The 19,285-nt window shown below is 32.4% G+C and overlaps 4 protein-coding genes across 5 annotated transcripts in view; 1 reads left to right on the forward strand and 3 right to left on the reverse strand.

Moving 5' to 3' along the window:
- LOC123696156 overlaps window positions 1-7,239 on the forward strand; it is a 162,725-nt gene extending 155,486 nt beyond the window's left edge. For both annotated transcript variants that reach the window (XM_045642209.1, XM_045642216.1), the window contains 3 exons: window positions 2,039-2,233; window positions 4,821-5,059; window positions 5,264-7,239. In XM_045642209.1, coding sequence (XP_045498165.1) covers window positions 2,039-2,233; window positions 4,821-4,981 — 356 coding nt within the window. In that variant the 3' untranslated portion in view covers window positions 4,982-5,059; window positions 5,264-7,239. The remainder of the gene's footprint in view (window positions 1-2,038; window positions 2,234-4,820; window positions 5,060-5,263) is intronic.
- On the reverse strand, window positions 7,228-9,098 carry LOC123696168 (putative serine protease K12H4.7). The gene has a single exon (XM_045642226.1). The coding sequence runs from the start codon at window positions 9,039-9,041 to the stop codon at window positions 7,599-7,601; it is 1,443 nt and encodes a 480-aa protein (XP_045498182.1). The 5' UTR covers window positions 9,042-9,098; the 3' UTR covers window positions 7,228-7,598.
- A 712-nt stretch (window positions 9,099-9,810) lies between these two features.
- On the reverse strand, window positions 9,811-11,317 carry LOC123692581 (putative serine protease K12H4.7). Its single transcript, XM_045637346.1, has one exon. It carries the CDS (start codon window positions 11,264-11,266, stop codon window positions 9,857-9,859), a length of 1,410 nt encoding a protein of 469 aa, XP_045493302.1. The 5' UTR covers window positions 11,267-11,317; the 3' UTR covers window positions 9,811-9,856.
- Window positions 11,318-12,530: 1,213 nt separating this feature from the next.
- On the reverse strand, window positions 12,531-18,296 carry LOC123697068 (putative serine protease K12H4.7). Its single transcript, XM_045643834.1, has 2 exons — window positions 18,208-18,296; window positions 12,531-13,878 (listed from the first exon to the last, which is right to left on the reverse strand). Exons 1-2 carry the CDS (start codon window positions 18,294-18,296, stop codon window positions 12,558-12,560), a joined length of 1,410 nt encoding a protein of 469 aa, XP_045499790.1. The 3' UTR covers window positions 12,531-12,557.
- Window positions 18,297-19,285: the final 989 nt, after the last annotated feature.

Consider the following 19,285-nt stretch of genomic DNA (forward strand, 5'->3'; position numbering starts at 1 on the left):
AAACAAATATGTATCCATTGTATGCTTCCATCAAATTGGGGAGAGGTATTAAGCGACATCATTTTCATTGCTGAAGACGGGTCTATAAATTAGTTGTCGGTAATTACCGACTAATTTGTACAGACTACCGGTACCACACGTGTTAACATTGACCTTCTCAAGACAATGTCAAAAATCTGAGTCAATCACTTAACAGTCGGTTCATGTATGGGAAATAACGTTTACACCCAAATAATGCATGCATAATGGATCATTTGACAAGAAAATTAAGGCTTATGAGCTTAGGATGCTAATAAAAAACCTATGAGCTCATTACAAAATAACCCGACTAAAGATCTATAATTACATTGCTGATTATTTTGCGTAGTGGATATTTAGTTTCAAATTAAAATGTAACAATATTTACTTTCTTTTTAATAAGAATTAACAGATTTTCGCCTTTCGCCTGCTTTGTTTAACAAATCATGTAGGTACTCAACCTTTCCGCGAGATATACTAAAATCTGTATCAAAATCCAATGCGTAGTTTCAAATATTATGTCTACAGACAGACATCGGGATCGATTTTGTTTTATACGATGCAGATGTAGTAAATATTTCCTGAAGTAATTCAGAGTTCACCCATTTGATGACTTATTGGAACCGCTCTCACCCTTTCAAATCCCGCGATTAACGTGCAGAGGTTAGCAGACAATACAGTTTCGCAACCTCTAGCTGACATTTGGGCATATCCTTGATATTTGAGCGTCGTGTCGGGCGTAGGACGTGTAGGGAAATGTCTAACAACGTGCTTATTAAGTATTCACTTACAATAGGACCTGTTATTAAAGGAAATTGTTCATATTTTTTATAACTACTCTACTACTCTCATAATCTCGATGCAGAAGTTTTAGAATTGACAACATTTCAAAATTTTAAGCTACTTATTTTAATGAAAACTAGATCAAAAATTATGATACATGTATTTTTTGCATTTTCTAAATATGGAAGTTTTCATTCATCTTTTTGAGTTTTAAAATCATCTCATTCTAAAATGTCGTAAGCGCCAAATGACGTCGTACATACGGAGGAATACATTTTTTCCTTTGCCACATACCTAGTTTAAATTTAAAAAAAAACTTGACAGCTGACATTTTGACACATTTGTCACTTTGAGTCGTCAAGCTTTGTAAATATTGTTATTTGTTATTTGCTGATCCAAATTTTAAACAAAAGAAACTTATTCACAAGTACTGATGATTATGACTTTATGCAGGATTTGTTAAGGGGTGCTGAAAATTTATGGGAAACAAATATACTATCCCAAAAACGTTGGAAAGTGTTAAATAAATACAACTTTTAGTAAGTAAACAAAGTCTTTTATTTCAAGAAAATTATGAACACTATAGGCACTATTTGTATAATATAAATGAATTGGTCCAACTCCAATCGAACAAACATCACGCTAATGAGATTAAATTAGAAAACCAAAACACAATAACACGATTTAAAAGTTTGTTTACATGAATAATTCACAAAAATGACATTAATATGAAATTTGACACATGCCATACCCTGTAAATGTCAGTGATAGTTTTTTTTTTTTACCTTTTTTAAATTAGGCTAAGGCGCATTTTTATTCCTCCGTATGTATGACGTCATCATCACATTTATCGTTTTTATTTAATTTCTCTTAAAATATGCGATTAAAAAATGAAATAATTTTTTTTCTGTAATCGCAAGAGCAAAATAAAGAAACGGTTTTTTTCTTTCATGGCCTTATAAAAAATGAAATGTTGTCAATTGAGTAGCTAACATTTTATTTAGTACAATGTTTAAATATAATATGTTATACTAACTCTTTTTCTCATCTTTTGTTCGAGGTTTTTCTTCTATTCTTTTTTCCCTTTTATTTTAAATTCACTCAAAGATTTCATTGTGCATTATAATATATAATACCTAAGTACATAATACTACTAACACTTTTTTAGATATCCCTTTGTATTTAACTTGTCTTCATCATAAACATAATAAAGGCACCAACACATTTACCATTCCAGACGACCCCTACTACTGCGGTCTGCGCGCACGCGTGCCCAACTTCGTGAAAACGGGCAAGCACGTGCTCCCGGCTATGACGGAACGGCTCTCGCTGAAGGAGCCCGCGCCGGTGCCCAGCAAGCGGTACAGCGTGCACGCGCCGTTGCCGCACTTCGCGCCGCTGTGGGCCGCGCGCTCGTACGACAACGGAATCGGTGCGTACGGTGTGCACAAGCCGGCACTCATGTCGCAATTCTACCCCGACAGGGAGCGGCAACGTCGCCCGCTGCGCATCCACCAGCCGCGCTAGGCGCTAGCTCCCGGTATTTATGTTTATGTTCGCTTCGCTTCGCACGCCTGTCGCATGGGCTACTCACTTCACTTGCGAGACATTTAATAAGGGTTGTGTTGGATTTTGGTTGGACTAGATGAGATAATAATTTATTGGTCCATTTGAAATGTTGACAATGGTATTATTGCATCAATCTGCTCGCTTCTATTTCATACAAAAGTAGATATTTTTTATAATTAAATAATTTCATTTATAATAATTTCGTTTTTTTGGTATTCAGATGTTAAATTGAACTGCAATCCACCTCGGATAATATATTGGGATAATTCTCCTCAGATTATTTTCGAGTATTTTAGAGTTAAACCACAACTCTCTTTATATCTTGACTCTAGTCCTTCCTATCTCAAATACTTCAAACTCACAAAAATCCTTTATTTTCTTAACAGCAAAACGGTTAAATGTCTCTACTAAATCGACCATTCTAGTCTTGTTTCACCTCTTAGTTTTTCAGTTTATCATTACAGCCGGGAGCAGCGAAGTGCCGACCATTCGCTGCTACAAGCAAGCTTTGCTTCGAATGTTAGATAAGTCAATGTTGATCTCGTTGTGATCAACATGAGGTTGCTATGATATTTTATAGCAGTATTATTTCCAATGTAGGAAAGTGATGGCGCTAGACGACCTATATAGAGCTGTCTTTTTTCTACGCTAGAAATAATACTGCTTTAAGACGTCATGGTACGGGGGTAGTACGTAGTCACTTGGAGTTTTGTCGATATCATTGGGGCTTCGTATTGAAGCATGTTTTCGAGCTTGAGTATGTCTATTTATAGTATTGGCACAGATATAATACTATAATATATTTGTATGCGTAAGTATAATTTACTTATTATATCTATGTATTAGCAGATACATTATTATGTACTTTATTATGTTTGAAAAATATTTTTTTTCAATTCACCTCGAATTGCTTTTTCAAAGTGATGTTAAATTAATATCCCACTTTTATCCTCTCTCACATTCGCATGGATCGAGAGAAATTTTCAAATTCCACACCGATAAATTCTACAAAATAAATAAACAAATACGCAAACAGAAATCGTATTTTCGAATAAAACGTGTGGAAATATTGAACGTTACATGAGCGTGAGCGTGTAACTCCAACATTACATTTTGCTTTTTCTCGCGACCACACATTATCGAGAAACCCATAAAATATGTTAATAGATAATGTGAAACATTTCTATCGAAGTGTACTTTATTTTTTGTCTCAATGTTTATTTTTATTTTAGAATCTGAGAGTTGAGAATCTGGTATTTAGTAATTTTTTGCACTGCAATAATAATATAGCAAATTAATCATGGAATTTCTAATGATCATTTTTTTTTTATAATGCACACTCACGAATAATAATTATTAATATTTTAATATTCACAAAAAACGAATTAATATTTTGAACTTAAAGTATTATAAAAAATGTAACTAATTATACCAATTATTGTTTACGAACACTAGTTTTTTCTTTTTATATTCATTTATTTAATTAATTTACATATTGGTAATTATGAAGGCATGCAATTATACTCAATCAATTATGATCTAGTATCAGAGTTCACTGAGATTGGTATCGAATGAAAATTTGCATGATTCAACTGGATTATCAATCATTTTATATGACCAATTGATTGATTTATATTTTTGGTGAATGAATTAAATGGTTATTTTCTGACAAATATTTTGGACAATCATTTATTATTGTATTTTTAGTATTCCATATTCTGCATGTTATTATTCATAATATTTGTTGGAAAAATGCGGTGGTTTAGGAGGAATTCTAATGATCACATCTAGATATACCTTTTTGATGTTTTCATTTTCTGGCTAAGTATACAAATACTTTAATTGTATAATCTTTCTCCTTAATATAAGTATGTGGATTATCAACGTTCATTATTATTATTAATAACTTTAATATTCATTGCGATCGGTAGTTTGTTTTTTGAGCAAATTTCTCGGAATATCAAACAAACCAATCACCATAAACATTTGAGTTATCCGTACAGAATTTACATCGCGAAACTTGATTATTTTATAAATTTATAAAGAACTAGCTTTCCATCCGCGGCTTCGCCCGCGCAGTCAAAGAAAAACCCGCATAGTTCCCGTTCCCGTGGGATTTCCGGGATAAAACCTATTCTATGTTCTTTCTCGGGTATCAAAATATCTCTATACCAAATTTCATGCAAATTGGTTCAGTAGTTAAGTCGTGATTGAGTAACAGACAGACAGAGTTACTTTCGCATTTATAATATTAGTATGGATAGAAAAAATTCTATCACGAGGCGGGACTCGAACCCGCATCCTTTCACGCCAATCCGACCAATTGGTCAGGCGTCCGCCCCAGTTTGATAAAACAAAATAATCAACGCGTGAAAGATTATATATCCAAGTATTTACATACTCAACCAGAAAATGAAAACCACCCATATATAACAATATCCTCCCCGCAGACGGCGAGCACTACGACCCGTACGCGGTGTACGGGCGGGTCCCGCAGCGCTTCCCGCCGCACGCCGCGCCTCTCCCCCCCCACCCGCACCCGCTCCCGCTCGCACACGCGCCCCTCGCGCACCCGCACGCGAGGCAGATGTACATTGAGGACTGGGACTGAGTGCTCAGTGCGTGTGCTGGAATGAGGTACTCGCGCGCACACACATACATATACACAGATACACGCGCCCGCATAAACATAGATACGTCATACGCCACATGTCTGTAGGAATTGAGGTACTAGCACACACATACACATGATAGATACACGCGTGCGCTTACATAGACTTAGATACGTCATGCCACGTGTCGTCATACTATGTGTACGTAGGGATTACGGTACTCGCGCGTAAAAACACATACACGCGCACACACATACAATTACACAGACGCACGCATAAACATAGATACGCCACATGTCTGTACGGATTGAGGTACTCGTGCGCATACATACATGATACACGCGCACACATTAACTATGTAACACACACACATAGATATATCATGCCACATGTCTGTTGAGATTGAGGTATTAGCGCGCACTCATAGATAAACACGTGCGTTTACAGACACAAATACATACGTAAACATACATAGATACGTCATGCTACATGTCAGTAAGAGCGGGATTGCCGTACTCCCGTATATGTCATGCCATACGCCACTCATAGATAAATACCTAGTTACATACACATTAATACACACGTGAGCTTACATACATTGATACGTCATGACACATGTTTGTTAGAAGTGAGGTATTCGCGCTCATAGATACACTACACGCGCGCCCGCATACACGTGCGTACAGACATATATCACAAGTATGTAGTGGACTGGTATGAAGGTAGACGCGCTCATACATACATACATAACACACACGCGTGCAGATGCATGGATATGCAGACTGAGACACATATAAAAGACTAAGACTGACGCACAAACATCACATGTCCATCGAGAACCAGAATGTCACACACTCAAACACCAATACAAATACTTCTCGTCCATTAAGAACTGGGACTGACATACACAAATTCAGACAAACAAACATTCCTCGTGTCCATAAAAACGAACACTATAGTATACACACACATACATACACACAAGCGCGCGCGTAATGTACATAGAATGTAATATACATTAGCGAGTTGTTAGCGTAGTTTAGTTTACATGTCATCACACTGCCCGATACTCGAACTTTTTATGTAAGTGTTGCCAGTTTTGAGACGTTAATTGTCACTTAAGACCGTCAATACAACTTTTTAACAAATAATTAATAAAAATAGCCATTATTTTGTTCAGAATTATTTATGAATCATAATAAACTAAACTTTTAACGTCTCAAAAGGAACACGTTCGAGTATAAGGACGTTCGATACATTGATTGTAAATGGTTCAGCTGAACACTGCCACTTAACCGTGTTTCGTTTAGATCGTGTAACTCTAGATTAGAAATAGGATTCGTTGTTATCGAGTTACATTGTGGTCTTTTGACTTATGTCAATCCTAGTCAATACAGGGTTGGGAAATTTTATGAGTTGACAACTGATAAATTGATTTTGTAGTAGCGCTTTAAATTTGTATACCTACTTCTTTCTATTTTTATACTGTCTTTGTATTCTATTGTAAATATTTCATTTTCTATAATTAAGGCTTTCATATTTTTATATTCATATACTGATACATCTGATTAATTACTTTAATGTAAGTAGATATATAAATACTCAATTATTATAATATTATCTTAATATAGGTATTGTAAGTATTGATAATTTTGTACTTTAGGATTTATCCGTATCTAGCTTAATTATGTAATTTAAATAGTATTGGATATCAATTTATTAATAAATCTTTGTTTTTATCTCTTGATATGCATCTATAAAAATTTATTTTATTAATCGAACCACAAAACTTATACTTATTGTCTATTTCTATGTTCAATTTCAAAATTATTGTATCGGAGGTGCTAGACAGGTTACCATTTCATTTTATCTTATGTGTATAATAGACATAATAATTATGAATAATACATGAACACAGTAACACTTAAATAATTTAATTATCAGTAATGTCAGTATGTTAATTTGTAACAAAACTCGTTTTTGGATGTATTTATGCGATTTTTACGAAAAAGTAGATAAATATTTGAAACAAAAATGTATTTATTTTCGAAAAATGTTTGTTAATTTTATATAGTAAAGTAATTTCGCCATCACACAATCTAGTTTTATTTAATTCGTATTTACACTAACCGTGTTGGCGATTTTACTTTGAGTTAGTGTTAACATCAACAACCCGACTGTATCGCAGGGTGTTGGTTATCAAGTAACCTATTCTAAGGAGAATTTGTATGAATTAAATATACAATTATTTTTAAAACCTTTGTTTTTCTTATATGACCCACACCCTCATTGAAATAAGGTAGTACTTGCATTAAAATGTAATAATCACTACGTAGTATAAAACAAAATCGTCGTCTGTCCCAATATCCATATGTATGCTTCAATCTTTAAAACTACGCAACGGATTTTGATACGGTTTTTTTAATAGATAGATTGATTCCAGAGGAAGGTTTTAGTATATAATTTATTAGGTTTTAGGCAAAGCGGGCGAGGCCGCGGGCGAAAAGCTAATAAATAATAATTGAAACATTAATATTAATGATGTGCGTTACAATTTTTAGCGATTTCATAATACTGATTAATTCAAACTGTGCTGTGAAAATAATGCTTATGGTATCATACCGATGGCTTGGTATAATCTCCCAGACCGATCCAATGTTTAATCAAACTTTTGATATGCTTCTGAGCCTCTTTCAACTCTTCAGAAGCATCACGACCTACATATAGATCAGAACAATGAGTTTCTCTAGGTATCACTACTGCTGGGGCTTTATAAGAAATATCTTCAAGAACGCTTATAGTGCTCCAAGGATCCATATCACCGTTAACAAATACAACATGAGTAACATTAGGTGTTAGCCCACCGTACATCTCGTTCACATTCTCCACACCATTATCAACCCTCGCTTCGTCAAAACCGTATAATTGCTTACAAATCTCCAAATAATAGTCAGTTGGTAGAACGTCACCGAACGGTTGGTCATTAGACGATGTTGTTTGGAAATATCCAAATTCAGTGCACACTTGGTAAAACCATGAATGATAGACATCGCTCTGATTGAAATACGTAATCAATCCATCGAAATCCACGTCGTTACAATCATCTCTTGAATCCCAAATAAATTTTTCAAAAAACTTTATCTGTTGTAAACGTTCAGTTACTTCTATATAATAACAATGTTTTTTTATTTCCTTCTGGCCACCATATTGTGACTTGGTCATGTATGGTGACATCTTTGACATGAAGAAGATCCATTGATTTTTAACATCCGTTAAATCGTTTTCTTTGCATATATTATGTTCTCGTTTAAGTTGTTCAATCCCTTTGGAGCTTTTAAGCATTTCTTTGTATCGTTTAAACATATCTCTAATAGTTCTCCAACAGTTGAATGTACCATATTGATCATAATTATCATTTACTTTCTCAATATATTTATAAAAATCTTTTTTCGCTAAAACCGGACCGCTACTCGCGATAGCTGCATCGATTAAATGGGGATACTTTAGCCTCATCCATGCAGCTAAGTTACCTGCGTAAGATCCTCCAACCAGAACAACTTTTGATTTAGTGAATTTATTATTAGACTTTAAATCCTGTATTAGTTTCGCTATATCAGCAAGAGCCTGTCTCGAAGACAGCCATTTCATATTTTCTGTTGTCGAGTCATTGAAAGGTTTACTCTGTCCATAATATCGATGTTCCGTCATGAACATTGCTCCATTCGTTTCTTCTGCTAATTCATAAAGTGTCCCAATTGATAGATAACTTGGATTCGCTTCACCTTCCCCACCAAGAAACACATATATTGGTCCACCATGTTTAAAGTGCTCTAACCGCTCAAAGTATCTCATTTTCCATGTCTCTGAATTAGGCTCGAAGTGGTCTAATGGCTGCTCAATCCAACGGGTTTCAGTAGAAGCTTCGGAATTAGTGTCCGTATCAGCGTCCGATAGCATATGAAAAATTAGTTCAATCAAGTGGTTATATCCTGAATCAAAATCTATACAATGTATATACTGAAGGTTGAAAAGTAATAATGAAAAAATTAAAAGATTCATTTTACTAAAATTTAACCCGCACTTGTAAATGATAAGTGCTTCGATGAAATATTAAACGAGAAATGAGTTATATCGTAAAATGAGGTTATCATTTTGGTAAAAATATACACTTTAATTTATTTAAATTTTATGACTATCATTTGAATATGGTGGCAAATACCACATTTTCCAGTACTTTGTTCTGAAATGCCTTCATTAATCGATATGTTAATAGGAGTAATAATGATAAAATAGTGAGAAAGAAATTAAAGTACTTATAGCATTTCATAAAAATTTAAATGTGCCAATTTTATGTTATAATTTTGTGAATATAATTCAAAATAGTTTTTATCGTCAGTCATTTGATTGATTAAAATTTTAAAGTGCTTATAACGGTTCATTAACCTATTACGACTGCCTTGTCTCTATACTTTAATTAAGTTCTTAAAATGTGTAAAGGCAGTATTTTATTTCTACTAGGTAGGTACGCTATAATAAGAATTTGAACTTGAGTATTGTATAATTTAGTTAACTAATATCATAATGTACAGTAAAACTGTTTTTGTTGTTGTTTTTGGTTTGAGTTTTTTTAATTGTCCTAGATATTATAGATTCAATACTTCCGGTAAAATTTATGTTATTCGTATTCTATTCACATAAATATTGTTTATAAAAAAAACACTGTGTGAATAATTTTACACACAAATGAAGTTATTTGCTTACATGTTTAATTATTTTAGTAATCTGTAAAAGCTTTTGGAATTGACCTTTGTAAAAGAAAATATAAGACTTCATTTCTGATAATTATATTTGTATTTTGGTTGGTTAATAAGTGATCAAACAGGAATATTGCCAACACCAATCCATTTTTTAATATATTGTTTGATACGCTCGACAGCTCCTTTTAGCTCTTCGCTTGAATCAGGCCTTATTACTATATCTGCACAATGTGTCCCTTTAGGTACCACAATAGCCGGTGCTTCGTCAGATAAGTCTTGGAGCACACTTAACGTACTCCAGGGATCGACGTCACCATTAACAAATACAACTTGTTTTACATCTGGTCTTTGTCCACCGTAAGCGCTATTAGTTGTTTGTACAGCATTATCTACCTTGTCTTCATCAAATTCAGGACCAAACAAATTTTTGCAAATTTCTATATACATGTCTTTAGACACAGCATCACCGAATGGTTGAGATCTAGAAGAAGTTGTCTGGAAATATCCAAATTCAGTACATTGCTGATAAAACCACGAATGGTAATTATCACTTCGCTTCATAAAATTAATGAAGCCTTGGAAACTAACATCATTACAATTTTTAATATTCCAAGGGAGTTTTTTTGATAATTTTTCCATCTGTAAATTGGAACAGTGATCTCTTATTTTGTCTGGGCCCCCATATTGTGATTGTAGCATGAAAGGTGAGATATTTATCATGAAAAATACGAATTGATTTTTCCTATCGCTCATATCAACTTCTTCACAAATGTTCTGCTCTTGCTTAAGTTGTTGAATACCTTCGGAGGTTTGAAGCATTTCTTGGAATTTTTGAAACTTAGCTTTTATATTTGTCAAACAACCTGGCGTGCCATATCGTTCATAGTCGTCATTTACTTTCTGAAGATAATCAGAAAAATCCTTCTTTGCTAAAACCGGCCCGCTGCTTGCAATAGCAGCATCCACTAATTCAGGGTACTTCAATTTCATCCATGCCGCTAAACTTCCTGCATAAGATCCGCCAATCACAACAACTTTTGAATTTTGAAATCTTGAATCAGATTTGATGCTCTTAATCAAATTCGCTACGTCAGCAAGGGCTTGTTTTGAGGAAAGCCATTTCAAATTTTCCGTGTTTATATCATCAAAAGGCTTACTTTTTCCATAATACCGATGTTCGGTCATATACATTGCACCGTTTGTTTCTTGAGCCAGTTGGTTTATCTCTCCACCAGATAAGAATAGTGGATTTGCTTCACCTTCACCACCTATAAAAATATATATAGGGCCATTTTTCTGAAAGTAATCTAAACTTTCAAAATATCTCATCTGCCAAGTCTGGGAATTTTCACCGAAATGGTCTATGGGCTGTTGGATCGATCGAGCTTCAGCAGATATTATTACACCAAATTTTGATACATCCTGCAAGAATTGTTTAGTTAAATAATTGAATCCAGTATCGTACAAGTCAAAACTATACACACATTGAAGAGAGTATAGTATAAAAGAAAGCGTTATTATATCCATTATTTTTTTTAGAACTTTACTTCGCCACTTGATGAATGTTCTGTGGAATAATCCAACAATCAATGCAATATATAGTCTAACGAAGTTAAGGTATTAAAAGAAAATATTTGAAATTTTATCAAAATTTTAATAATGTTATCAATATGAAATTGTTGTTCAATTCCAACACTCTTCTACGCAGTTAGCTAATTATTATTTTGCATTCCCGTCATTACCAAAGCAACATTAAAAGATGTTATCTGTAAACATAAACTTTCTTTTTCACTTTAATCTGATTTGCTTTAAGCATGATTCACATACATTTTGATTACATTTAGCAAGCTCTCAGGGAATACTCACTTATACAATATACGTTGCAGAATTTTAAATAATTTAAAGTATCTACAATATCGCGCAAATTCACACCCTATTCCATAATTTTCATAAGAACAATATGACGAGTTCAGTGACAGGTCCGACAATAAGACCGAGCTCAAGACGCCGCGCTGTAGCTGGGCAGTTGAAATTTGAAAAAAAAAAGAAAGAAATAACAAGCATTTTTTTGCAATCTCAAACTAGACCAAATCTGAAAATCGAACATGTTCTATCGTATTGTATAAAAATTGTAAGAATGCGTTAAAAGAATGTTTTAAATATTTCGAAAATTAATATTTCAACTCGACATTCTTTATAAAAAAGTATTTTACAAAGAATGTATTTTTATAGGTATGAAAGTTATTTATTTTTATTAGCGTTTTCTCTAATAACATGAATTATAATTATCGGAAAACTAGTGTCAAGGAAATTTACATCATTACAATACTGGCAATCAGTTACTGATGTTTTGTGGAGAAAGGGGCAACGATATTTTACATCTTTTACACTGATTGATTTTTTTGCCACGATAATAATTATAATTAGTTTCAGAATACTGTTTGTTACTTTCAAAACGAGATCACATCTCATCAAGGCTTTTTTGCAAGGTAAGCTTAGGTTATTTTATTTTATAATTCATATTATAACATTTTAATTATTATTTTTTGTATATTCTCTACTCCAAGCTGGAAATGAGAATTAGAAATAAATAAGGAGTTCACAATATAAAGCTAATTGTATTACTATCCTTTCCAAGATTTTCAGCAATCGTTTATTCAATATGTCTATTATAATAAATTATTATTGATAGGATGCAAAAAAAACATCTTAAATTTTCGATATTTTTATTTTTTAATTAAATGTAAGAAAATCAATTATATCCTGCCGTTTATTTTCAAGGTTAGATAGGAAAACTTTTATATTTTATTGATCAAAATTATACAGGGGACGTTTGTAATGCAGCGTCCATGAACCTTGGTCCATTTCCCATACCAATCCAAGTTTTTACCATATTTTTAGCATACTTCGTAGCTTGTTTAAGTGTTTCTGGAGAGTGATACGTAGCACTTAGATCTTGACAATGTATTGCTCCAGGTATGACAACAGCTGGCACTTCTGAAGACTGCTTTACAAGAATACTCAAAGTACTCCATGGATCTACATCCCCATTAACAAATACTACGCGAGTTACATTCGGTCTTAATCCCCCGTAAACTTGATTGGTTTTTTGCACACCCCTGTCAACTCTTGCTTCATTAAAGTCAGCACCGAATAAATCTTTACATATATGCAAATAAAATTCTTTAGGATTAACGTCACCAAATGGTTGTGATTTAGACGTTGTTGTTTGGAAATATCCGAATTCAGTACAGACCTGATAAAACCACGCATGGAAGTCACTGCTTCTTCGTATACTGTCAATGAATGTAACATAGGTCATGTCTTCACACGTCTTTCTGTTGTTCCTTGAATAATAGTGTGTATTCTGTTTTTCCAATTGATAACAATGATTCTTAATTTGTATCGGCCCTCCAGATTGTGACGATTGTGTAAATGGATTAATTTTACTCAAGAAAAAGAACCATTGATTTCTAATATTACTAAAATCGCTAGTATCGCAAATATTATTTTCTCGTTTTAGCTGCGTGATGCCTTGTACGCTTTGGAGCTGTGTTTTATACCTTTGAAAAATGGTTTTAGTTTTAACCAAACAGTTCGGCGTTCCATATTTCTGATAATTTTGATTTACTTTCTCCAAGTACTCATAAAAATCTTTTTTTGCCAAAACTGGACTGCTACTCGCGTAAGCTGCGTCAACTAAATTAGGGAATTTCAGCCTCATCCATGCAGCTAAATTACCAGCGTATGATCCTCCGATCAAGACGACTTTTGATCTCATAAATTTAGGATCAGATTTTATGTATGTGATTAATTTCGCTATATCAGCAAGGGCTTGCGCTGATGATAACCACTTCAAATTTTCCGTATTTAAATTAGGAAACGGTTTACTTAGTCCATAATATCGATGCTCAGTCATGAACATTGCCCCTCCCGTTTCTTGTGCTAATTCTTGTATTACTCCAATCTGTAAGTGTACTGGGTCGGCTACTCCTTCTCCTCCCAAATATATAAATACAGGACCATTTTGCCGAAAATATTGTAAAGTTGAAAAATACCTCATCTTCCATGTTTGAGAGTTCGACTGGAAATGGTCTAATGGTTGCTGTATCCATCCGGCTTGGACATCCACCGAGGAGCTCCGTCACGCTGGAACCCGCTTTAAAAAAAACCTTACTTTTTTTCAGCCTATTTTACCTACAAACGATGCTAATAAATGTAGTATAGGTCAATTTTTTGTAGTCTTATTAGTTACTTAGAAAACATCATTGATATCGTTCGAAGTAAAAAATATAAATAATAGCGTGTTGATTAGTTTTGGAATGGGTTCCAAATTGATTGTAGTTTATTGTAGTGGCAAGAAAATTCTTTATTTGCGTTGTTTTATCTCAAATTATTGCAAGAAGGTCACAATAACAAGATTTTAAAAAATAAATAACACTTGTTCAAAAACTACAAACGATGCCAATAAATGTAGTATAGGTCAATTTTTTGTAGTCTTATTAGTTACTTAGAAAACATCATTGATATCGTTCGAAGTAAAAAATATAAATAATAGCGTGTTGATTAGTTTTGGAATGGGTTCCAAATTGATTGTAGTTTATTGTAGTGGCAAGAAAATTCTTTATTTTCGTTGTTTTATCTCAAATTATTGCAAGAAGGTCACAATAACAAGATTTTAAAAAATAAATAACACTTGTTCAAAAACTACAAACGATGCCAATAAATGTAGTATAGGTCAATGTTACTTTTTGTAGTCTTATTAGTTACTTAGAAAACATCATTGATATCGTTCGAAGTAAAAAATATAAATAATAGCGTGTTGATTAGTTTTGGAATGGGTTCCAAATTGATTGTAGTTTATTGTAGTGGCAAGAAAATTCTTTATTTGCGTTGTTTTATCTCAAATTATTGCAAGAAGGTCACAATAACAAGATTTTAAAAAATAAATAACACTTGTTCAAAAACTACAAACGATGCCAATAAATGTAGTATAGGTCAATTTTTTGTAGTCTTATTAGTTACTTAGAAAACATCATTGATATCGTTCGAAGTAAAAAATATAAATAATAGCGTGTTGATTAGTTTTGGAATGGGTTCCAAATTGATTGTAGTTTATTGTAGTGGCAAGAAAATTCTTTATTTGCGTTGTTTTATCTCAAATTATTGCAAGAAGGCCACAATAACAAGATTTTAAAAAATAAATAACACTTGTTCAAAAACTACAAACGATGCCAATAAATGTAGTATAGGTAAATTTTTTGCAGTCTTATTAGTTACTTAGAAAACATCATTGATATCGTTCGAAGTAAAAAATATAAATAATAGCGTGTTGATTAGTTCTGTGCCTCCAGTGAATAAGGGAGTAAGACGAGTTATTCCCTTTGGTTTTTATTGCACCATTGGATTCAGCTCGTCAAAATACACAACATATCAAAAGGACATATCTCTAGCTGCATCCTAACCCATTTTTTCGAATGACCCAAACGGTATAAGTAGGGTGTGATTAACGGTATAAGTTACCTTATCCATCATTTTAGGCAATCGCAAAGGAACTATTCGTCTCGAGTCAAAATAACCCACGAACACAAGGACGTATGTGTAGTTATACTTTTTGAATAAAGACATAACTCATTTTGTTCCATCCGTGCTAACACTATTTTAGTATATAAACGCATTTGTGTCATTTTTCTAACATGAGCATAAAGGAACAACTCTTAGTGTCATTGGTTCAAGTGACGAAATGAGACAGTTTCGCATTAATGCCGTGTTGCTATTGGTCTATTTGAATACTGCAGGAAACAACAGACACTATTTCTTTTTGCTTTATAATATTTTTCAATCGTTTTTTCAATAAATATGCAACAATAAATCTTTATATTATTTAAAAAAAAAAAGGTATTTATCAGTCAACTTGGGATACTAATAATATTTCTATGGAAATTAACTATTTTTTGCAATAGATAAAAATACAGTTTTAATTAACACATTAAGTGCATTTAATGATATTATACTCTTTGTTTATATAAATACAGAACGATAATTGAATTATCTAAAAAAGCCAACAAAAATGTTAAACTTTTCTTCTTATAATTGGGTAAGTTTTATAAAAAATAACTACTTAGTTTTTTTTTAATTTAATCTAACCAATAATACTATAATTATAGACGCATAGAAAAAAAAATTATAACCAGTCTTGACAATTATGAATATTGTGTTCTCTCTCATATAGCGTTTTAGCCACTGTAATTTGCCTTTTTTATAGGAAAAAATCCGCAATATCGATACTATTTTGGTCCTGCATATTCGTTAACATATTATGGATACTCTGGTACCATATATTTTGAAAAAATTGGGATATTGTCACGTAGAGTCTCTTCAAGTCGTATTTGCATCCAAGGCACCTTCAAATCTGTGCTTAATTTTTTCATAAAATCTCTGCGGCTCATTGTTTTTTCTTTATTTATCTATATTTATTTTGATATTATAAGATATAGAAATTGTTAAAATTTCATATCATGCTGTAAAATATCGCCACAGACCACCTATACCTTTCCCTGTAAGGTAACTGAACATACAGGAATATGGTTTTCGAGCTTCTCTTATCTCTTTATAGTGCTTGTATTCTCAATGTATAACCACCATGACATATTCGTTTATAACCACCAGACAACATCTCAGCCACCCAATCCTCTTTCTTGGAGTCCAAATCCAGCGGAGGACAACAGTCATTTACTAAAATTGAAGGTTTTTCGTCCTAGTGTTAAAGTTTTCTGGATCCTATTTTATACCCAATATATAGTATATATAATATCATGTAAAACGTGACTTGGAAAAAAAATATTCAAATAAATCACAAAATATTTTTTTTAAACAATCGTAAAAGTTACGAAAAGCCCAATTATACGTCAAAATGACGTACAACATCCTCTTTACTACAAAATGGCGGAATTTACCGGGAAGAGCCAACTATGTACTGCTAGGTCTCGACGGCTAATGAGTTTTTTCTGGATTTCGAAGTGATTCGATGGTAAATATAGAAAAGACAAAGATATTTCGCCGCGGTGTACATCAAATTTACGTAGATTGGACTTCTAAGGTTAAATGCATAAACACCTAAATGTTTTTTTGTTTTTATTATATCTAATAACGATAAAAAATCCGTTGATTTCATTCGTTTTTCAAGCTACATGCATGGTTGTTCCACTAAAAGGCCTCAATTGAGTCATAAAGTACACAAATTTCAAGCATGATAAGTCGCATTATTTCTATAAAACCAAAACTGGCAATAATATAAGTCGTGTTATGCGACTATGAACATAGTGCATTAGGGCATAAGTCGTTATATTGCAAAGAGCAAAAAAAAAATTATGTGAATACATTGAGTTATTCCATGAAGTACTCGTTCATAAGGCCACAACTACAAAAAAACACGAAAAAAGTATATTTATGGGGTTGTTACAATATCTGTTTATATGTAAAACTAAAGTCTAACATCATATCTTACCCATACAAGCTTAAAAATTTGAAGTTACAAAGATTTAGTGTTGATATATAGTTTTTTGTCTCTCCTGAAAAGTGCTGTTTTTGAGTTATTCCCTTATTCACTGGAGGCACAGAGTTTTGGAATGGGTTCCAAATTGATTGTAGTTTATTGTAGTGGCAAGAAAATTCTTTATTTGCGTTGTTTTATCTCAAATTATTGCAAGAAGGTCACAATAACAAGATTTTAAAAAATAAATAACACTTGTTCAAAAACTACAAACGATGCCAATAAATGTAGTATAGGTCAATTTTTTGTAGTCTTATTAGTTACTTTTTGTAGTCTTATTAGTTACTTAGAAAACATCATTGATATCGTTCGAAGTAAAAAATATAAATAATAGCGTGTTGATTAGTTTTGGAATGGGTTCCAAATTTATTGTAGTTTATTGTAGTGGCAAGAAAATTTTTTATTTGCGTTGTTTCATCTCAAATTATTGCAAGAAGGTCACAATAACGAGATTTTAAAAAATAAATAACACTTGTTCAAAAACTACAAACAATGTAGTTGATTGTAGCTAAACTCATATGTTTGTAGTGGCTGCTAAACCCCTGTAAGCAATAAAAAACAAAAAATTTAGTGTTCAATAAGTTAATATATTCAAAACAATTATGAGCTTTGGATTTCGTGTCGTTTGTAGTTTTATTATTAGTTGAAATTATAAAAAAATAACAAATAGTAGTACTAAGTTATATCACATATCACTCTTGTAATTGCATCTAAATATTTATGATTATTTTATTACATAAAATAGCATATGTATTTTTTTTTCTTCATTAAATCTTTTTTAGACACTACTTTTTTCTTAGAGCTGCTGGAGATTCCGTCATGAAGTTCCCATTTATTGTTGCTTCTACGTAAGTAAGGTCGATAATGACCAGTCTCATTGATATATATATGCTCTATGGCACCAACTAAAATGTACGTATTATTTAACACTTCTAGCTCAGCAGGGATTTGTAATAACGAAGTGCCAGAATTCGGATCCCTTTTGAGACTATTTTGATTGACCATACTTGTGAAGAAAACTTCAATATCAATCCATAGATGATTACCTATTACCTAAAAATTGACCTATACTACATTTATTAGCATCGTTTGTAGTTTTTGAACAAGTGTTATTTATTTCTTAAAATCTTGTTATTGTGACCTTCTTGCAATAATTTGAGATAAAACAACGCAAATAAAGAATTTTCTTGCCACTACAATAAACTACAATCAATTTGGAACCCATTCCAAAACTAATCAACACGCTATTATTTATATTTTTTACTTCGAACGATATGAATGATGTTTTCTAAGTAACTAATAAGACTACAAAAAGTAACTAATAAGACTACAAAAAATTGACCTATACTACATTTATTGGCATCGTTTGTAGTTTTTGAACAAGTGTTATTTATTTTTTAAAATCTTGTTATTGTGACCTTCTTGCAATAATTTGAGATAAAACAACGCAAATAAAGAATTTTCTTGCCACTACAATAAACTACAATCAATTTGGAACCCATTCCAAAACTAATCAACACGCTATTATTTATATTTTTTACTTCGAACGATATCAATGATGTTTTCTAAGTAACTAATAAGACTACAAAAAATTGACCTATACTACATTTATTGGCATCGTTTGTAGTTTTTGAACAAGTGTTATTTATTTTTTAAAATCTTGTTATTGTGACCTTCTTGCAATAATTTGAGATAAAACAACGCAAATAAAGAATTTTCTTGCCACTACAATAAACTACAATCAATTTGGAACCCATTCCAAAACTAATCAACACGCTATTATTTATATTTTTTACTTCGAACGATATCAATGATGTTTTCTAAGTAACTAATAAGACTACAAAAAATTGACCTATACTACATTTATTGGCATCGTTTGTAGTTTTTGAACAAGTGTTATTTATTTTTTAAAATCTTGTTATTGTGACCTTCTTGCAATAATTTGAGATAAAACAACGCAAATAAAGAATTTTCTTGCCACTACAATAAACTAC

This window comes from Colias croceus, chromosome 1 (genome assembly GCF_905220415.1).
Source record: "Colias croceus chromosome 1, ilColCroc2.1".
Lineage (NCBI taxonomy): Eukaryota > Metazoa > Arthropoda > Insecta > Lepidoptera > Pieridae > Colias > Colias croceus.